The sequence below is a fragment of the Mastigoproctus giganteus genome, chromosome 10 (genome assembly GCF_048544385.1).
Source record: "Mastigoproctus giganteus isolate SK-2022 chromosome 10, ASM4854438v1, whole genome shotgun sequence".
Lineage (NCBI taxonomy): Eukaryota > Metazoa > Arthropoda > Arachnida > Uropygi > Thelyphonidae > Mastigoproctus > Mastigoproctus giganteus.
Window position 1 is genome coordinate 122,771,872 of NC_143584.1, and position 19,200 is coordinate 122,791,071.

The 19,200-nt window shown below is 35.0% G+C and overlaps 1 protein-coding gene across 2 annotated transcripts in view; it reads right to left on the reverse strand.

The window, feature by feature from the left end:
* Positions 1-2,722: 2,722 nt before the first annotated feature.
* Positions 2,723-19,200, reverse strand: part of LOC150079263 (uncharacterized) — a 65,801-nt gene continuing 49,323 nt past the window's right edge. For both annotated transcript variants that reach the window (XM_090382471.1, XM_090382472.1), the window contains exons 4-5: positions 17,567-17,680; positions 2,723-3,499 (exon numbers count right to left, since the gene is read on the reverse strand). In XM_090382471.1, the coding sequence (XP_090238597.1) occupies positions 2,936-3,499; positions 17,567-17,680 (678 nt within the window). In that variant the 3' untranslated portion in view covers positions 2,723-2,935. The remainder of the gene's footprint in view (positions 3,500-17,566; positions 17,681-19,200) is intronic.

The following is a 19,200-nucleotide window of genomic DNA, read 5'->3' on the forward strand; positions in this document are numbered from 1 at the left end:
AACCTGTTACTGTTTTGTATACATTTAATAACTACTAAAAAAGAGTCCCTATCATCATATTGATATGTCAAACTAAGGAACTGGTCTTTTCTTAATAACCTACTAACTTACCTATTCATTAAGGACTGACATGTGTCTCCACCAACTGATCAATTTTATAACAACAACTAAAAATTAATTTAGGCAAGATCAACCAACCCTGAGAATATGCAATTTTTAAGGTTAATAGAGAATCACATATTTACAATGCAATGTTCTCTAATCTAATCTAAATCATACTCTGCCAAAAGTTAAAACAAAGTATAAAATTATTTCTAATGAATACTGCAAGGAATCATTAATTTAAAGTAGTATTATCTTATTGTCTATAAATAAGTTTCTTAAAGAAACCCTTTGGAGATTATGTCCACTGAAACTAAAATACACCTGCGATATAATTTTTTTTTTTTTATTTCACCAAAATTCTCTCTCTCGTGATAAAATATATTAATATTTATTTGAAGTTAACTAAATGTTTTAAAATATAAATAAACAATAGTTGCAAGAGAAGTCTCTCTCAGGTAAAATTAAAGGCAGTTTTTTCAATGCCATAAGTCTATTCTTATGTAACAGTTCAGGTTCCTTTGTGAAATTAGTCATATCTGTACTTCATGAAACATTAAGTGAGCCTGCCCTATAACAAACCTCTTAAAAAAAAAAAAAGAAAAAAAAGAAAACACACCCTACTCATTAATAAAACTGAACAATACTCTCCAATTTAAAAGTGTCGTGTACACAAAATAAATACATTTTGAAGAAGAAATAATCAAGCTATTCCACAAAAGCTTTGTACATAATCTAAAAAAAATCAACTATATAAAAGTAACTTATTACAGAAAAATGTTAATCATTTTTAATTTTACTTTACACAAGTCTTTAATTTGTCATGCTTGCTAAAATATTTAACTTGTTTGCTATTCATGTTAGCTTTTACTGCCACATAACAAAATGAAAACAGATTGCATATTTTAATTTCTACCTTTACTAATTCAAATTCATTTATTAATAATCCAATTTTTTTAATTTAAAAACAGAACTTGAAATATATAGAAACAGTCACTTAAAATGGTAGAGCTAATATCCAAAAATCACTTCATAATAACATATAAAAAAGCCATTTCCAAAAATTAATACCTTACAGTAATACACCAACCCCAAAATTTCTTGCATTCAAATTACTGCTATCTAGAGATATCACTATTGTGTGTGTGTGTGTGTGTGTGTGTGTGTGTGTGTGTGTGTGTGTGTGTGTGTGTGCACATGCTTTTAACAAGCTTATGGAAAAAATGTAAATTCTATCAGGGTTCGATAAAGTTAAAAACTCAGTGGTTACTGGTACCCTAAGGAAAATTTATAAATTGTGGAAATCAGGCCTGTCTCTAAAGCAATTAAGCATGCCAATTGTCAAAATGTTTACAAAATTTTTCCTGTTCAGCTTAATTTCTTAATTACAGTAGTAACACAACAAAAGATAAATATGTATTAGATCATACAACTACAGAATGAAGAGCAACTTTAAAGTCACATTGCCTATATTTATCGACAGCTGATTAAACTAGGACAACTGTTACTGCTTGCTTGATTACTAAGATTGTGTACAACACATATATATACAAAAGGGTAAATCCATAGGTTGCCTGGTGTCACTACAAAGTTCAGAATAAATCTCTTATTCCTTGTCCAATTTCAGATTGGAAATTTCTGGAGTAACTTAAAAACTCAAGCTATAGACACAGGTGTATTAAAATTAATTCAACTACATTGTATTGCTTTATAATTTTCAAACGAATATTCAAACATGAAGGAAAACTATCTCATAAGACTGGAAAATAACATAGCATATAGTCTTCAAAAAAAAAAAAAAAAAAATCAACAGGTGGACTCAAAAGCTGTTCGAGTTTTTAAATTCACAGAGATTACAAACAGTTAAGAAAACATGCCACGGTATAAAATAATTACTAGTTTTCTGGGCAAGGAATACTACTGTAAACAGAAATATGTTAAATAATCAGCATAAGTATAGTCTAACAAATTATGGTAGCCACCAAAGATTCAGACAAGCTTTCATGAAGATCATGTTTTACCACAACTGCATGAGGAACTATAATCTTTGGGACAAAGTAATGGGTGCACAAATACTCATTCCAGGTCCATTATGAAACATTATCATAGTGTGAACAAAACAAACATGTTCCTGCCAAACAGACAATTACAAATCCACAGAAATTAGGAACACACTGACTAGATTTCATCTTACTGTAAGCAAGGAAATGGATACTTAAGTCATACCAGAATAGCCCATAATATTTTTGGTAACTAAACACTTCAAAGCATGGACGGATTACAGATGAAAATTTGAAAGATAAAAACAGGTATATCAGGGTATAAAAAAAGAAAAAATAATAAAGTTTCAGTATTTGAAAAAAAAAAAAAAAAAACTTTGCCACTAAATTACTTAAGGATCACACTTCCACTTGAATTTAGGGAATAAAAAAAAATAAACACAAAAGGCATTGAATTTTGTTTCTCTCAGTAAATAAATTTTTGTAAAAAATAAACTTATCCAAAAATTATGTAATGAAAATATTATTTACTTTCTAATTAAGCTGAGTGTAAATCTGCTACTAAGCACTGTATAAAAAACTGTTAAATCCACACGTTTGGACTAAACAGTAGTGAAAAAATTTCATATTGTGAAAAACTTGAGCCAAAAAATGTGGCATAGTTTGAATGTGAAAAATGGACCGTTAGAAAATGTAGTGCACTTTTGAATCTCCCTAGAAGTGATTAAGCAAAGTAAAAAATAAACACAAACTGTGTCTTGATGAATGAAGCGCACAACCAGCAACATCATAGGAAACAGTATTCATCATAAAGTTTATCTGCAATTATCATTCTACTCTGGCAATCTCCGCGTTCCATCTGAGAAAATATTTGTAGCATTTTCTTTACCAACGATCTCTGAAGTATTAAGTTCCTCCTCTTCAACCAGCTGAAAGAATTTATCTTTGTCCCTTGCAACATATGGATCAGCACTGAAACCAAACTTCATGCCTAACACCACATTCAGTGCTGACATATCATATCGGTGGCAACCTGAGTACCGAAATAGTGGCTTCTTGTCAAATCTGCAGCCAGAACTCTGGGCCCCTATGGGTGCTATGCATTCAAAAACCAAGGCACACTGAACCCAAGGAAGCATGACATGCTGATGAATGGTATCAGTATTATAGAGCACAATGTGGCTGGGTTGTATCATACGATGGAAGTAGAAACTATCCTGTTGGGTATGGAAATACTGAAACATTCTTGGGTGGGTTAGAGCAGAGGTGGGTTGATCTATTGTCCAAGATACAAGACCTTCTTTCTGAGCTTGTTGGAGCACACTATCTATTTGACCTGATGTAAACTGGTAATGAACATCAATCCAGAGCACTGCTCCAGCTTGGTCAAGAACTTCCTGAAAAATAAAAAAATATTATTTTTCTTTTTTGCTGAATTCAATTATGTTCAATAATTTAATATCTTGACGAAAAATATGCTTTAAAATGTTTGCAACCATCTAAGTCACTGTTATCAATTTATCTAATCTCTAAAATGATCAAATTTACTTTATGTTCATTATTAATTTGGACTTGTACTAACTGTGCAATTTTTCGTATTTCCATCTGGGGGCAATGCACATAGCCAGTGGTATACATTTTGAGATTGAATTTGTATGCCACCATAAAAAATGCACAACCCAACATTAACTTAGTGATATATCAGCTATATGAAGGAGACAACACAATTGTGAATTTGTCTGCTGATTGCCCAAGAGTATAAAAAAAAACTGTTTCCTTGTCGTCGCTTTATAATTAGATTCTGCATAGTCTTCTCAAAAAAATTATGAAGCCCGATCATAATAGAAAAACAGGCCACTAATTTGCAATTAGCTTCTTGTTTATAAAAAAGAAACTTGAAGTTATTCACATTTTCCTGGGGTCTTATTTAAAATTATCATCCTGCATATGTTTTATTTATTTTTTTTTTATTCAAGTATAATATGCACCAAAAATTATAATTATGTTTTTCTTTCTTTATTATTTTTTTTCCTACATATCACATATTGTAGCTAAAGCACTGGATGTTATGTTTGTTGTCATGCAGTGACTGGATGAATGAATGAAAGGGCAATATAGAAGATGCACAGAAACAAAATCTCTGCGTGATTGCTTTTTTTTGGCTATAAATCATGAATTATTAATATTTACTAATGTGCCTGAAATGTAACATACTGTTAACTTGTTTCCACACTATTTTCAAAGAAACAAAACTTTTTATTAATTCTGTAAAACAAAAGAAACATTATAAACACAAAATATAAACACGAAACTATTACTTCCTTCCATTTTCTAGTTTAATAAAATAAACTAGTGTAAAGAAATTCAGTGTTACACACATGTACATACTTCTGCTTGGAATATACTAAGGAGAATTATAAGGACTCCAATAGACTAATGGACTCCACTGCTTAATAAATTTATTTGATTAATAATAATTAATTTGAAAAATTCAAATTCAACAACAAAATTTTAAAAAAGAAAAACAATTTTCAAAACAAAACATTAATTCTGATTATTTTTTTTTATTCTGACGAAAAACTTATTTTTAAATGAATAAAAACAATTGACAGAAACAATTAATTATTCCTTGATTTTTCTCTTCTCTGTTATTGTTTATTTTTGGCTTCATCTTAGTTCCTCCCTTGTACTGGCATTATATGTATAGCATACATGCATACACACTACACTACAAAAAATATCCAGATACATGTTAGTTTCACACTGAAATCAATAACACACACATCATGGCATGTTTGTTCCCTCCATTTGGCCTCTATGTCATTCCGCCCTACTTAGACTTTCCATTAATGACAAACAGATTGCAGAGAGCATAGTCCCCTCATTCAGGACAAAGACCAGTTGTGTTACCAATATGGATGCACTGGTTTGGCCTTTGCCTGACATTCATTCTAGTTCATCCCACAGAGTCCAAATTGGGACCACACACACTGGGCATTCAAACTTTTGTACATTCATCATGTCTAAGAACCATCCTCGCATAGCCCCAGCAACACGCCATGGAGCATTATCCTGCTGAAACAAAACATGAGTCTGTAGTAAAGAAATGCCACATCACAGAAAACATAGAATTATCCAAAATTTTTAGGCACCTGCCTAAACATTTTGGATAATTCTATGTTTAGATAATTCTATGTATTGAATTAACCTACTGTGGTGGCCCCCTCAGTCACAAGATCTTAATCCAAATGAGCATCTATGGGATGAGTGAAATAAGCTCTTCAGACTAGAGGTCAGCAACCATCCATTTGCAACGACTGTGCAAAGAAACTGAGTCAACATGGACCAGCAACCTTGTGGCATGCTTTCAACACCTCACTGAATCCATGCCACAAGAAATCCATGCTATTCTGAGAACTAAAGAAGGGGAGGCCTACTTACTATTAGGCAGGTATCTAATAAAGTGGCCATTCAGTGTATAATGGCAGTTTTTCATCTTGAAAAGAACATAATGCAAGAACTAATCTAAATTCTAAAGTATAAAATAACACACTGAACACATGCAGAAATTATGTTTAATCTTTAATCCAATGAAACTGAATTGATACGGTTAAGTGTAAACTATACAAAATTAATAGATGTAATTAAGTGTAAACTTTAAACTAAATTAAATTATAGAGGGTAGTTCTTTCTTTGCAGTTTCACAAGCTTCAAATTTTTTGTACCAACAACATCATTACTCTGAAGAGAAGTTTGGAAATTTTGTTGGCAACACTGAATACTGCAGGAATTGTCTTCCTAGACTTCCTGGATGAAATTTGACAAAAGGATTCTTTCTAACATCATACTATGAGGTGTATGGTTTCTAACATCATGAGGTGCATGGCAAGGTCAACAACTGTTTACACTTCCAATGTCAACTGTTTACACCAGTCTGATTTTTACCTTTGGGCTTATCTCAAATATAGAGGCTTTTCAGAAGAATCTACAAACCATTCCTGCATTGAAGAAAGTGAATGAGGATGAAATTTTTTTTTTTTTTTTTTTTTTCTCTATGAGAGAGGAAATGCTGGAAGGTGTTCTTTGCAACCTCACACTCCAACTGCAACACATTACAAATAAATATGAAGGACATTGAATATGTAGCATGGATTTCCCAACACTACTATAAATAGTGTTAATTTCTGTTTTTAAAGAATAATTTATGTTCTTCAGATGAATAAAATGGTATGAGAAATAAAAAAAATAAAAAAAAAAATACCCTGTAAAAGCACAAATACTGTCAATGTTTCTGAGCATCATTGAGCTTCCTTATAATGATTAAAACACTGTTAGACCCAATGGGGTGGGTCTAACAGTGTTTATAAGCAACTTATAATGTATTATCAGTTGCCTAACAGCACACACAACAAAATAGGAATAACAATTTAGTCATGAAAGGGTGCTCAGAGAAGCTCCAAAACATTTTATAATTCAGTTTGAGGAATTTGCTTACGTTTTGCTGATCAACTTCAATAAACTAAAGATTAAGCATAATCTTTGCATGAGTCTGGCATGTTATTTGACACTTTAGAATTCAGAAAATGTTTTTAATGACTAACCTTGTAGATATTTAAAGCAATACATATGACAGAGGACCCAACTTTTTGTTGATTATGGGCAACACTTAAAATTCAAACCATATGGCAAGTCACAATAAAATCTAGGTGGATTAAGAAATTAAAAATAAACACTAAAAATTCAACTGCAAAGAATCTTTATTTAAAACTTTTATTTTAAAGTTCATATTAGTTTCATATGATTTTTTGATATTCTTGAATGATTTTAAAGTTCAATCTCTCAGAATTGCAATCCAATAGTATTAAACAACACTGCTCAACTTCTTGAACCTAAACCTCCAAGCCGTTCTACTAAAAGTTACAGGAGATTTAACAGATTTCCTCCCTCCTATTTAGAAGAACATTAATATCTTTAGTGCAGGGGTTCTTAGCCTTTTTAATCTATATGGTGCAAGGAAACTCCAAACTATTGCTACATTTTCCAAAAACAAATATTATTTGACACACGAACACACACACATATATATATATATATATAATTACCTGTGTTTCCCTCCTCACATGGACTCCTATCCACCTGACCTTTGAATTTTCTCAAGTTGTCAACCTCGAGTAATGTGGTGATATACAATTTAAAAAGATATTAGCAACTTAAGACAAATACCGCAACCACAGTTCTGCTCAAATTGAACAAACCCAAATCATAGGTTGAATACTCAGCCCTCATCAAGGGCAGAATATCTGTCCATGGGCAAAATCATATGCAAACTCTATAACTTAGAAAATCATTTGATTTTCTAACTTATACAGTAATGACTCGTGCAGAACAGAGTTGAACGCTTTTCTAAAATCCAAATAATGTTCAAATTATTTCCAATATCCAGCTTGTGAGTGACTGTAAAAATAGCTACACCATGTTAATCAAGCACAATTTTTGCTTTATAGAACCATGCTGTGTTTCCATCAGATTTCCATTTCTATCTGAATGCTTTTTAAAATCCAAATAAACAATGCTGAAATAATTTCCTACATCAAGCTTGTGAATGATTGTAAAAATAACCACATCATGCACAATTTTCATTTTACAAAACTGTGCTGTTTTCCCTCAGAATTCCATTTATCGAAATACTCCTGTACTGTACTCATCATTCCTTCCATGGTTTCCTGCAGACCAGTCAGTTTGACTGAAATCAAACTATCTGCAGTCACCCACTTCACTCTTATGATATATTGTCACTTCCCCAATTCAAAGAAATGTTTCAATGAAGTCTCTTGGAAACTCCCGCAAAATAAAGGGACATGGGCCACCAACTCTAGGAGCCTTCTTGACTTTAAACTTGAACATTTATAATAAACAATATTCCACAATTTCAATATATACTAATTTCATACTGTTCAGCTTCTGCTCACCATGAAGTTTTTCATCTGTAAAGATCAATGCAAGGTACCCATTCAATTCATCAGCAACAAAGTGGCAGGAGTGTTGTGACTCGGGGGAGAACTGAGGGGGGCGATTCTCCAACGCGTCACAGTCTAAAAAAATGTGCGACTTGTGAAATGTTTGCCGAACTCTCTGGAACGGAACATGATATTGCCATGGGGGATGTCTTTGTGTGTGCGCGATGTAAGGAAATCAGGCGACAACTCAGCGTTGTTATGGGCCTATATGAGAGTTTGAAGGACAGGGTGGATGCCCTCAAAGGAAATAAATTGAGGGGCCCATCAAGCTCTCAGCTGCCCACATCAACGCCAGAGCTTGCACTTGGTCATCACGCAACACAGCGGCAGCCCCCAAGGCAGAATACGCTGGTCCCACAGGAACTATTAGTTGTTGGTGACTCTATTGTCAGGGAAACGGGGGAACATGCTATGTAAAAAGGATAGGTGGAACAGGACCAGGGTATGTCTGCCAGGGGCAAAGGTTGATGACGTTGTAGAGCGGATATCATCTTTCAAGGGCACAAAAGGTGATATAGTTGTACACGTTGGCACTAATGATATTAAGAGTAGGAGACCGGCAGAATTACTCAACAAGTACAGGTCACTGTTGAAAAAAAGACGAGAATTAGGGTTGAATTTGAAAGTGTCTGCAATTCTGCCCAGACACGATAGGAGGGAGTACATGATGAGAGCCTTGTCGATCAATTCGGCCCTGGAAAGATTGTGCAAGTCTCAAGGGGTAGAATTTTTTTCAGCCTGGACTGTACTTGTTAACAGGAGAGATTGCTTCTACAGGGATGGGATACACTTAAATAGAAAGGGTGCAAGAATATTTGCTGATGCTATCGAGGCAGTGTTAGGTGGGTCGGAAAACTGCTAGCTTGGGGGGATACAAAGACTAATAGTTTAACAGTAACCGCAGGCAGAGGTGAAGGTGATTCTTGCACAACTTCTATTAGAATAAGAAGCGACCTGGAGCGAGGGGTGTTGGGGGTTTCAGGAACGGATGGCAATCATCCTGGAATAGTTGGGTATATGGGATGTGTTAGGGTAACAAGGAATAGGCATAGGAGCATGTATGCTTGCATGTATACCAATGCTAGAAGTATAGTAAATAAATTTGATGAATTTGAAGTGTTGGTCAAGACATCAAAGGCGGATATTGTTGGGATAGCAGAGACGTGGTGTCACAAAGATATAAGGAATGCAGAACTGGAATTTGGGGAGTACAATGTGTACAGAAAGGATAGACAGGACAGAAAGGGAGGAGGTGTTATGCTGTTAATTAAGAAAAACATAAAATCAAAAGAAGTGCATCCAGTTGATATAGATGGACAGTGCACTGTTGAGTCAGTTTGGTGTGACATAAGCACTGCAAAAGCAAAGATAAGAGTAGGAGTGTGTTATAGGCCTAATGACTCGAATGAGTACAATGAACAATTGTACAGAGAAATAGAGTGGGCCAGTAAATCAGAATGTCTTATAATGGGGGATTTTAACTTCCCAGATATTGACTGGAACTTGTGGGTTGGTCACTCACACACTAGTCAGACTTTTGTGGATTTATTGGATGATTGTTTTCTGCAGCAGCATGTTCGAGAGGCAACCAGAGAAAGTAATACTCTTGATCTGGTTATCAGCAGTGATCATTCGTGTATTAAGAATTTGCAGATAAAGGAACCACTAGGTGGCAGTGATCAGTGTGCTGAAGTGGGATTTACTCAAAGAGGTAACTACCGTCAGGGGTAAAGGAAAGGGTTTTTGCTTCCGTAAAGGGGAGTACAGTGGTCTCAGACAGTTTTTAAATTCTGTACAGTGGGATCGACTGACGATGTTACAAACAGTAAATTCTAAGTGGGAAGCATTCAAGGAATTAATCGTGGAAGCTACTAGACTTTTCATACCGATGAAGAAATATTGTTCAAGGTTTAGGCCTAAATGGTTATCAAATGAACTAATGAGACTCGTGACAGAGAAGAAAAATGCATGGGATGCATATAAATTATCAGGCGACGCAGAAGCCTGTAGCAGATATAAGCTAGTCTGTAATCAGGTCACAAAGGAGGTTCGGCAGGCAAAGGCGGATTACGAGAAATCTTTGGCAAAAGATGCTAAGAAAAACAGCAAGGATTTCTTTACTTATATAAACTCTAAAAGGAAGGGGCTGAATATGATTGGTCCACTTGACATCGATGGTTCGACTGTTGATGATCCTGCTCAGATAGCAAACAAACTGAATGAGTATTTTGCATCTACATTCACACGTGAGGAATCATTACAGTTTGAAAATGGAAGAAGGTTATCAAATTGTAGCAGTGTGCTTAATGATTTTGTAATAACTGAGAGCAAAGTGGAGGAGAAATTGTTGAAGTTAAACATAAGAAAGGCACCTGGGGCGGATGGGATCTATCCAGTTATATTAAAGGAGGCGGCAAAGCAACTAAGCAAACCCTTAGCCATAATTATGAGAGCATCCTTGGATTCAGGGGAGGTTCCCACGGACTGGAGATGTGCAAATGTATCCCCAATTCACAAAGGAGGTTCGAAGGGTGACACGAATAATTACAGACCAGTTAGTTTAACTTCTGTTCCGGGTAAAATAATGGAATCACTGGTTAAAGATGCATTGCAGGATCATCTAGACAAGACTGCAGCAATAATTCAGACACAGCATGGGTTTGTTAAGGGAAAGTCTTGTCTGACAAATTTGATTGGTTATTATGATGTGGTTACAAAGGAACTGGATGCAAAAAATAATTTTGATATCATATACTTGGATTTCAGGAAAGCTTTTGACACTGTTGCGCATGGAAGACTACTGTACAAATTGGAGCAGAATGGTATTAAGGGTAAGTTGCTACAATGGATAAAAGGATGGTTAAGTGGGAGAAGACAGAGGGTGGTAATCAATGGATGCTGCTCTTCGTGGACTAATGTTATTAGTGGAGTCCCACAGGGTTCGGTGTTGGGTCCACTGTTGTTTTGTATATTTATCAATGATATTGATGAAGGTATATCAGGCTTAATGTCGAAGTTTGCAGATGACACGAAGGTTGGCAGGGTTGTTAATGACAGTAATGGCAGTGTGCTACTGCAACAGGATCTAGATAATTTGGGCAGATGGGCTAAGAAGTGGCAACTGAAGTTTAACCTTGACAAATGCAAAGTACTGCATATGGGTAGAAGTAACCCCAGAGAAACGTACCAACTGTGTGGTACTACACTTAAGGTGGTAGAAAATGAAAAAGACCTGGGAGTAATTGTGCAGTCAGATATGAAGTTTTCTGAGCAATGTAGACAGGCTGCTAGGGCAGGTCATGGGGTTTTGTCAATGATATATAGGAATTTTGCTAGCAGGGAAAAGGAGGTGATTGTCCCTCTGTATAAGGCAATGGTCAGGCCACGCCTTGAGTACTGCGCATAGGTCTGGAGGCCTTATTTTAGGAAGGATGTAGATTTGCTTGAGCGTGTACAGAGAAGAGCAACACGATTGGTGAGGGGAATGAAGGGATCCTCTTACCAAAAGATGCTTAAGTTCTGCAAATTGCAGTGGCTGGAGACTAGGCACCTGCGCGGTGATCTGATTGAGGTCTATAAGGCCTTGAATGGGTTGAGCACGCTGAATTCTGATGGGATCCTCCCACTTGTTCAGAATACGAACCTACGGGGACATAAGTTCAAATTAAGAAAGGATAGATGTAGAATAGATGTGCGGAAATTTGCCTTTAGCCAGCGGGTGGTTAATTGCTGGAACAAACTTCCATCTGTCGTTGTGGAAGTTGATAGGTTAAATAAATTTAAGGAGGAACTGGACAGGCAATTGGAGGGTATGGTGTGATTTTTTTTTTTTTTGGCTGATGCTGCATAAGCTCCTACACTTGCTTTCTTGCATCAAGTGCCACTACTACTACTACTACTACTTTATTTCTTTAAGTAAGGATCATTCACAGTGTTCCTTGTAGCTCACAGTCCAATGTAAAAGTGCAAACATATTCACACACCAGAAAGTAGACAGAAGATTTGTTCCTTTCTTCTTTGTATTTGTTCCTTTCTTCTTTGTATGGAAAACTGCATTTCCTTTTTTTGATCGCTTATCTGATGATTATTCATAATCAGCATTTGGAGGCCTAACGTTTTCTGTGGTAATAATGCAGATCAAGTTGTAGCTGTTATAGGCTTTAGTACTTCTCATTGCTCTTTTCCTGCTCTGTTAAACTGGCTAGCTTAGTATTCTTCCACTTCATCCTCCACATGCAATGCTTTCCTAATGGTATATATGCATTCATGGCTTCTGTGACTACTGCTTTGAAAGTTTTTTTTTTTACTTCTACTTTTTGTTGTATTTAAACTTCCTACATACAGTAGCACAGAGACTGTTCAGCAGGGCTGACAGATTGCAAGTAACAATCAGGTTTATTAGCATTAACATATCAGGTCATGATTTTGTGATGAAAACAATGAATGAATATCAAATTTTGCTTTAAACCAAGAAAATCTGCAACAGAAATGTATGAAATGTTAAAAACTGTTTATGAGGATGGAATGTTAAGTTGTACCAGCGTGTTTGAATGGTATAAACAGTTATAGCAATAACAGACACCCACTTCTTGGGTCATCATTGACTAACTATGATCGCTGTTTTTTTAGATCTGCATTTATCTGATGATTTCTGAGGGCAGCAACATTTCAAATGAGGAGGAAGATAAAGTTCGGATAAAAACCTAAATAACTTCAAGGACTATCAGGGTAATAAACTACAGAAGATTACTTAGTCCCAACTGTGTCCATAGTGTTGTTAGAAGAGTTGTCAATAAAATCACAGAATATGAACTCCTGGTTAGGACAACTAATGTTGATATAATAGGGCTAACAGAAACATGGAGCCACCTGGAAATTGGGAATAAGTTCCACTATGATCCCCAAGTCTAGTGATGTCTATGGTATGTATAATCTATTTAGGAAAGAGAGAAGGGGCAGAGGGGTCATGCTTCTTATCAAAAGCAACCCGAGTGCTTCTGCTGAATCTGAAGTTATATCTGCCAGCACAGAATATGTGTAATGCAAGTTAGCATTAGCATTAGTAGAGACATATGATGCAAGAAAGCAAGCTTATGCAGCATCAGCCAAAAAAAAACCACTTCCATTTCACCCCTCCGTTAGTTCGAAATACCTGTCCAGCTGAGCCTTAAATTTATTTAGGCTATCAACTTCCACAACAAGGGATGGAAGTCTGTTCCACCAACCAACTACCTGCTGGCTAAAGGCAAATTTCCGCACATCTATCCTACATCTGAATTTATGTCCTCTCAGGTGATTATTCTGAGCAAGAGGAAGAATCCCATTGGCATTGAGCATGCTCAAACCATTCAAGGCTTTAGTTGGAAGCCTTGGAGGAGGCTTCCAACTAAAGCTGGATTCAAGGAGTTAGTTGGAATCAAAGGAATAATGAGAGTGGGAGTAATCTACAGACCAGAAGATTATGAAAAATATAATGAGAGTCTTTACATTTTTTTTTTTTTTTTTTTCTTTATTTAAACCCCAAACACGAGAGGTATTAGAACCTATAGTACTTAGTACCGTGCTTGGGTTGGAGGTTGAGAAGACGAAAGAACATATTTGTTGACATTGGACTTGAACTTCTGTAGATTGTAATTTTCAGGAAATTCGTATGAAGGAAGGTTTTTCCAGAAAATGGCAGAAAAACGAGGAAGATGAAAAGTTGGTTCTGTGAGTTTGGAGTTGGACAGTTTGATTTGATTTGGGTTTTATTGGCGCATCAGCAACCGAGGCTATAATGCGCTAAATACCGGTCATATATAAGAGGTGAAAACATTCAGTGACCTAAGTAATTAGGCCACCATGTCGAGATTGGAGTTGGACAGTAAATGGATGTTGGCTGGTGGCAGCACGTGTTCGGACTGTTTTGAAAGAGAGAGCGGGAATTATAGAAGCCAATTCAGAAGAACAGTGCCCATGGAAGTATCTGTAGAAGAGGCATGCAGCAGAAACAGTACGTCTATGAGACAGCGAGTGGAGAGACTCTGTTAGAGATGAATCATTAATTAACCTAACTGCCCTCTTTCTGAATGGAATCAAGAAGCCTGAGAAAGGTTTTGGGGGCACGACCCCAGATGTGGGAACAATATTCCATGGAAGGACGGATTTGCGATTTATACAGAGTGAGCAGCTGTTTGGAAGAAAAGTAACACCGAGAGCGAAAGAGAAAATCAAGTTTTTTAGATGCAGAGGAAGCAATATTTGTAATGTGCTTGCGCCAAGAGAGATTAGAAGTCAGGGTAATCCCCAAAAGAGATATATCATTTTGCCTAGAAATCGGAGTGTCACTAAAGATAAGCATAGGAGCAGAAGAATCCTTTTTGCGAGATATAAGACAAGACTGAGTTTTGGAAGGGTTGAAATCAACTAAGTTGTCTTTGCCCCACTGGAGAATTACCTGAAGATCGGCATTTAAGGAATTGGTAGCAGATTTTCGAGAAGTTGAAGCTGATTGAGCAGGACAAGGTTTCGCAAAATGGAAAATGGAATGTGCTATCATCGGCAAAACTATGGATAGGATTTCCAGTCAATGGAAGAAGGTCATTAATATACAAGAGGAAAAGGGCGGGGGAAAGAACTGAACCTTGGGGTACACTGGCATTAGTGGAGAAGTTAGAAGACAGACAGCTCCTTCACTTTGTGTTCTTTTTATTGCACCAGTCTGGGAACTTTATTGCCACACCTCGTACGTGGTCAGAAAATTAACTCAACCAAAAAGGCAGTTACCCTTCTTTAGTGAGACCTTAAGCAGTTTCAGGAAATGCCTGAAAAAATTCTTCAGGTATTTCAGAATAGCTTCACATGCCACATATAACTTTCAAGCTACACACTGGGACCACGACATAATTTTCGCTTTTAACAACATTTGCAACACTGAAAATCTAACACTCATATGTTGTCGAAAGAGAGCATTACTGTATTTTTTGTTTATGTAAATATGAAAGGTGTTTGAAAAGTAAGGTAAGGATTTCATTGGCTGTTTTTGAAGAAAAATCATCCTTCCCTTTCTGCACATGCTATATATGGTTCGACAGTCATGTCTGAGAAACAGGTTTAGAAGGATGCTTTCATTAAAGGATAATGCAAAAATATGCACATGGCAGTGGTTAATGTTTCAAATGGAAAGTACTTGCTCATCTACCACACAACAGTGCCTACCTTTTCCCTTCTCACTTTCACCTCTCTGGGCTTTTCAAAAAACATTAAGCAGTAAACTGAACTTGTGGTTGTGGTGAAGTGAAATGATGCAGTGAAAACTAGTTGAATGGGAACATTCCTGAATTTTACAACAGTGATAGAAACTCAACTGTAACATGGTGGGACAAGTTCCTGCATGGTGAATGACTATGTCAGAAAGCAATACATGCTTTGATGTATCACTGAAGTACCATTTCATTGTCTTGTGATTAAATGATGTATGGGTCTTTAAGAATGTAACTAGTACATAAGTGACATACAACCTCTTATACTGAAAGGTACAAATCATCATTTTGTAATTCTTAGGTAGGCTGCAGTACAAAATGAGCTCCAGAAAATTCTTATATATAAATTTAATAAATATAATTATCACATTCTCTTACATAAGGAAATAATTAAATGAGACAAATACCTGCATTCTTTAATAACAATCATAAAAAAAAATACAATGGAGAGTCAAATGAAAATGAACTAGTCTAAACTTAAAGTTACGTGAAGTCATGGATGTAAATTTAGGAACTGATCCCAATGCTTCCTACAGAACAGAATGTGCAGCAGCAGAGATTAAAGTGACAAAGCTAAAGGACATTATTAGATACACAGGAATCAAAAATTTTGGAAATGACAACATTGCACTGTGTTGGATAAACATAATTTAGCACATAATAGAAATAAACCCATACGCATTTGGAGTGAGCACCCCCTCCTACTCCACCTAGATGTTCAGCATGGTTAGCAACAAAAAGGCAACTCCATCAGATAACCCTTGGATTAATCCAATTTAATAATTCAGCAGAGCTAGAGCCCTCTAACAAGTTTCCATGATGCAGTGCTCCTACATTTCATTTGTGTTCCACTATTCTACAGTTCATTGTGTTCCGAACAGGATTCCATAGTTCTGTGGCATTTCTTATTATTTAAAGTGTTTACTTTGGAAGAAGCCTTGCAGAGGAAGAAACCACCAAAACAGACTTTTTAATGTATTTATTATCTATTAAATATGCCAAATTATGCTAATCTAACACAGTGTTATTCAGTTTCTTGCAATGAGAAACATCTATCCAATTGATTTTCAGTTTCTTGCAATGAGAAACATCTATCCAATTGAAATTCACCAGCACTTGGAAAGGCATACAACTGTACATCACACCCAGAAATGTACAGATGGGCAAATTGTTACAGCAGCAAAAAAAAAAAAAAAAAAAAAAAAAAAAAAAAAAAATCAACTCTGAAGAATGTCCTACTCCCACGAGGACAAGCTGACAGAAAAAAAAAATATTGTCTTGAAAGACATCATCAGGGCAGCCTAGTATACAACAGTTGACAACATGGTTAGGGAGGTGGATATTAGTCATAGGTCTGCCACAACTTCTGTTTTTGGAAGACTGAAAAATGATCTGAAAGAACATCAGTTTTGCATAGACGATAAAGTGCAGGAAGTGTGAAACAACAGCACCAACAGCTACCAAAATACAGCAGATTTTGAATAAAGTGCCTAAACTACGACAGATTTTTTTTTTTTTTTTTTAGGAAAATAAATATTGGTAATATTGATATAAAAATTACTAGTGTAAAAAAAAAATAATAATAATTCTCATTTGACTCATACCTATAATAATACCCTAATTGTGATCACCAAGCTTGCATAGCAGAAACTATACACTTAATATCGGTGTGGCACTTGTTATCAATAGCAAAATTAATTCAGATTTTATTCAGAAAGTGGGTACACTCAATTGTTCTATTTCATTCATGAAAATGGCTGCTCACCATATATTTTGAAACAATTTGTCAATTGCTGCCAGCTGGTAAAGACTAAAATATTTGTCCTGTTAGAAGTACTGATAACAGAGTAAATCCCTTTCTTTGAATTCTACTTTAAGCTCATCACTAAAATAAAGGTTGATCAGTTCAAGTTATAAACTGGACTGCAGAATATTTTACAGTCCATAAGCTATTTGCAATTTCATTAGAACAAACTTATAAGTATACAGTGTATATATTTTTATAGTATTAAGCAGTTAAATAATTAAATAAAATACACTGAAAGCAGTCATGGAGCCAAACAAAGTTTCAGTAGGCCATATAACAAACTTGGCTGAAATCCAGAAGGAAAGTAAAAATTTTCTAAAAAGTTTCCAGAAATCTTCAGGGAAAACTGGAAAAGGTTTTCAGATCTAAATATTATATGGTTTTCTCTTAAATACATACCTGAATAATTATTGGTCGATGGGCAAAAAATTTCAGGTTACTCACATGAGATGGATAGAAATCAAAACTAAATTTACGTAACACACAATTTGTCGAATTGCAGTATTTGTTAACCTATCAAAAAAAGGAAAAAAGTGTACACTATATGAGTTTTACCTATTTTTCTCCAGCAATTTTAAAATGATAGTGCTTATCATTAATTATAATTAACATTATAAATTTCAAGAGAAATTACCATCTTTTTTAAATTATGATTAAAATAGTTCCATGGGCAACAAATTATCCCAATCCAAAAGCAGTATCCTAATTATACTTCTCAGCAGCATCTAAAGGTATTTTTATATTCAATTAGAAAAGCGATCTGAATTTGTGTCACTATACTAGATAATACAATTCACATATATTCTGCATCCACTAAGCAAATCAGAAGCAATAGAAATTTAGATAGCATTTTGATGAAATAAATTATACAAAGAAAAGAATAGTGAAATTTTGCAACAATGTGAATAAAATTATCAGACAGGTCTGTATATGTAATAACGTGTAATAGCAAATAGAGGTTCATTCAAAGAGTAGGGTAAAGGCAATATGTTATTAGTATCTATCATATAGTGCAAGAAAGCCCGAGCTTTTTCTAGTTAATGTTAAACAAAGCAGGTAATTATTAACACGTATCCCAAACTTTAAGTTCTGAATACCTAAGAGTCAATAAATATAACTGCAAGCCATGCAACAGAACTAAATGGAGTTTCTATTTGGACTGTCCTAATACTACTACACCACAATGTTAACATGACCTCCCCAAATGCCACCATCAAGCATTGGTAAATGATTGGCATTACAACAACAAAAATACATGAAATAAAATGCACTGTAATTCAAGTGTTATATCAATCAGTCACTAAAATTAGCAATTAATTATACATCAGTGGTACAACAAGTCTTTAAAAGTCTCATGAAGCCTGCCCTTCACCTTGATAGCTAACTGCTGCCCTCTGAACAAAGATACATCTGAAAATTGAGTAAACTGTTTACACCCATACAACTAATAGCAACTTCACTACAGTCATAAAGTATACAATACACTAAAATCTACTAATCCTAAAAATTCATATAATTGGTAACTCCCTGAACATATATTCTAATAGTTTTCTGCAATCACAAAACAAAATAATGCCAACTATCAAAAATTTGAATGCCATGCCTCTTGAAATCAAAACAGTTCATTAAAATTTAAAAGTACGTAGTAGCAAATGCATTTTCTCCCTTCACAACTAATTTCTATTCATAAAAATATAACAGAGTAAGACTAAAATTAAATATTAAAAGTATTTAAATAGCAGTTAATAAATTTAGTTTTGCAGCTAATGAAATTATTTAATGACAATAATTTAATCTCCCAATTATGACCTCAAAAATCGATCTTACAAATTTTTTGCTCAACTTTAACAACTAGACAGTATATTATCCTTTTTAAAGGTCATAGATTTTCACAAGACTACAGATAATAATTCAGGTATTTATTCACTGCTACTTAACAATATATGTACAATCATTTTAGCATGAAGCCATAAAAAAGCCACAAGGGTAGAAGCAAGGATTCCATTTGCTGCATCATTCTGCGAGTTTTAACT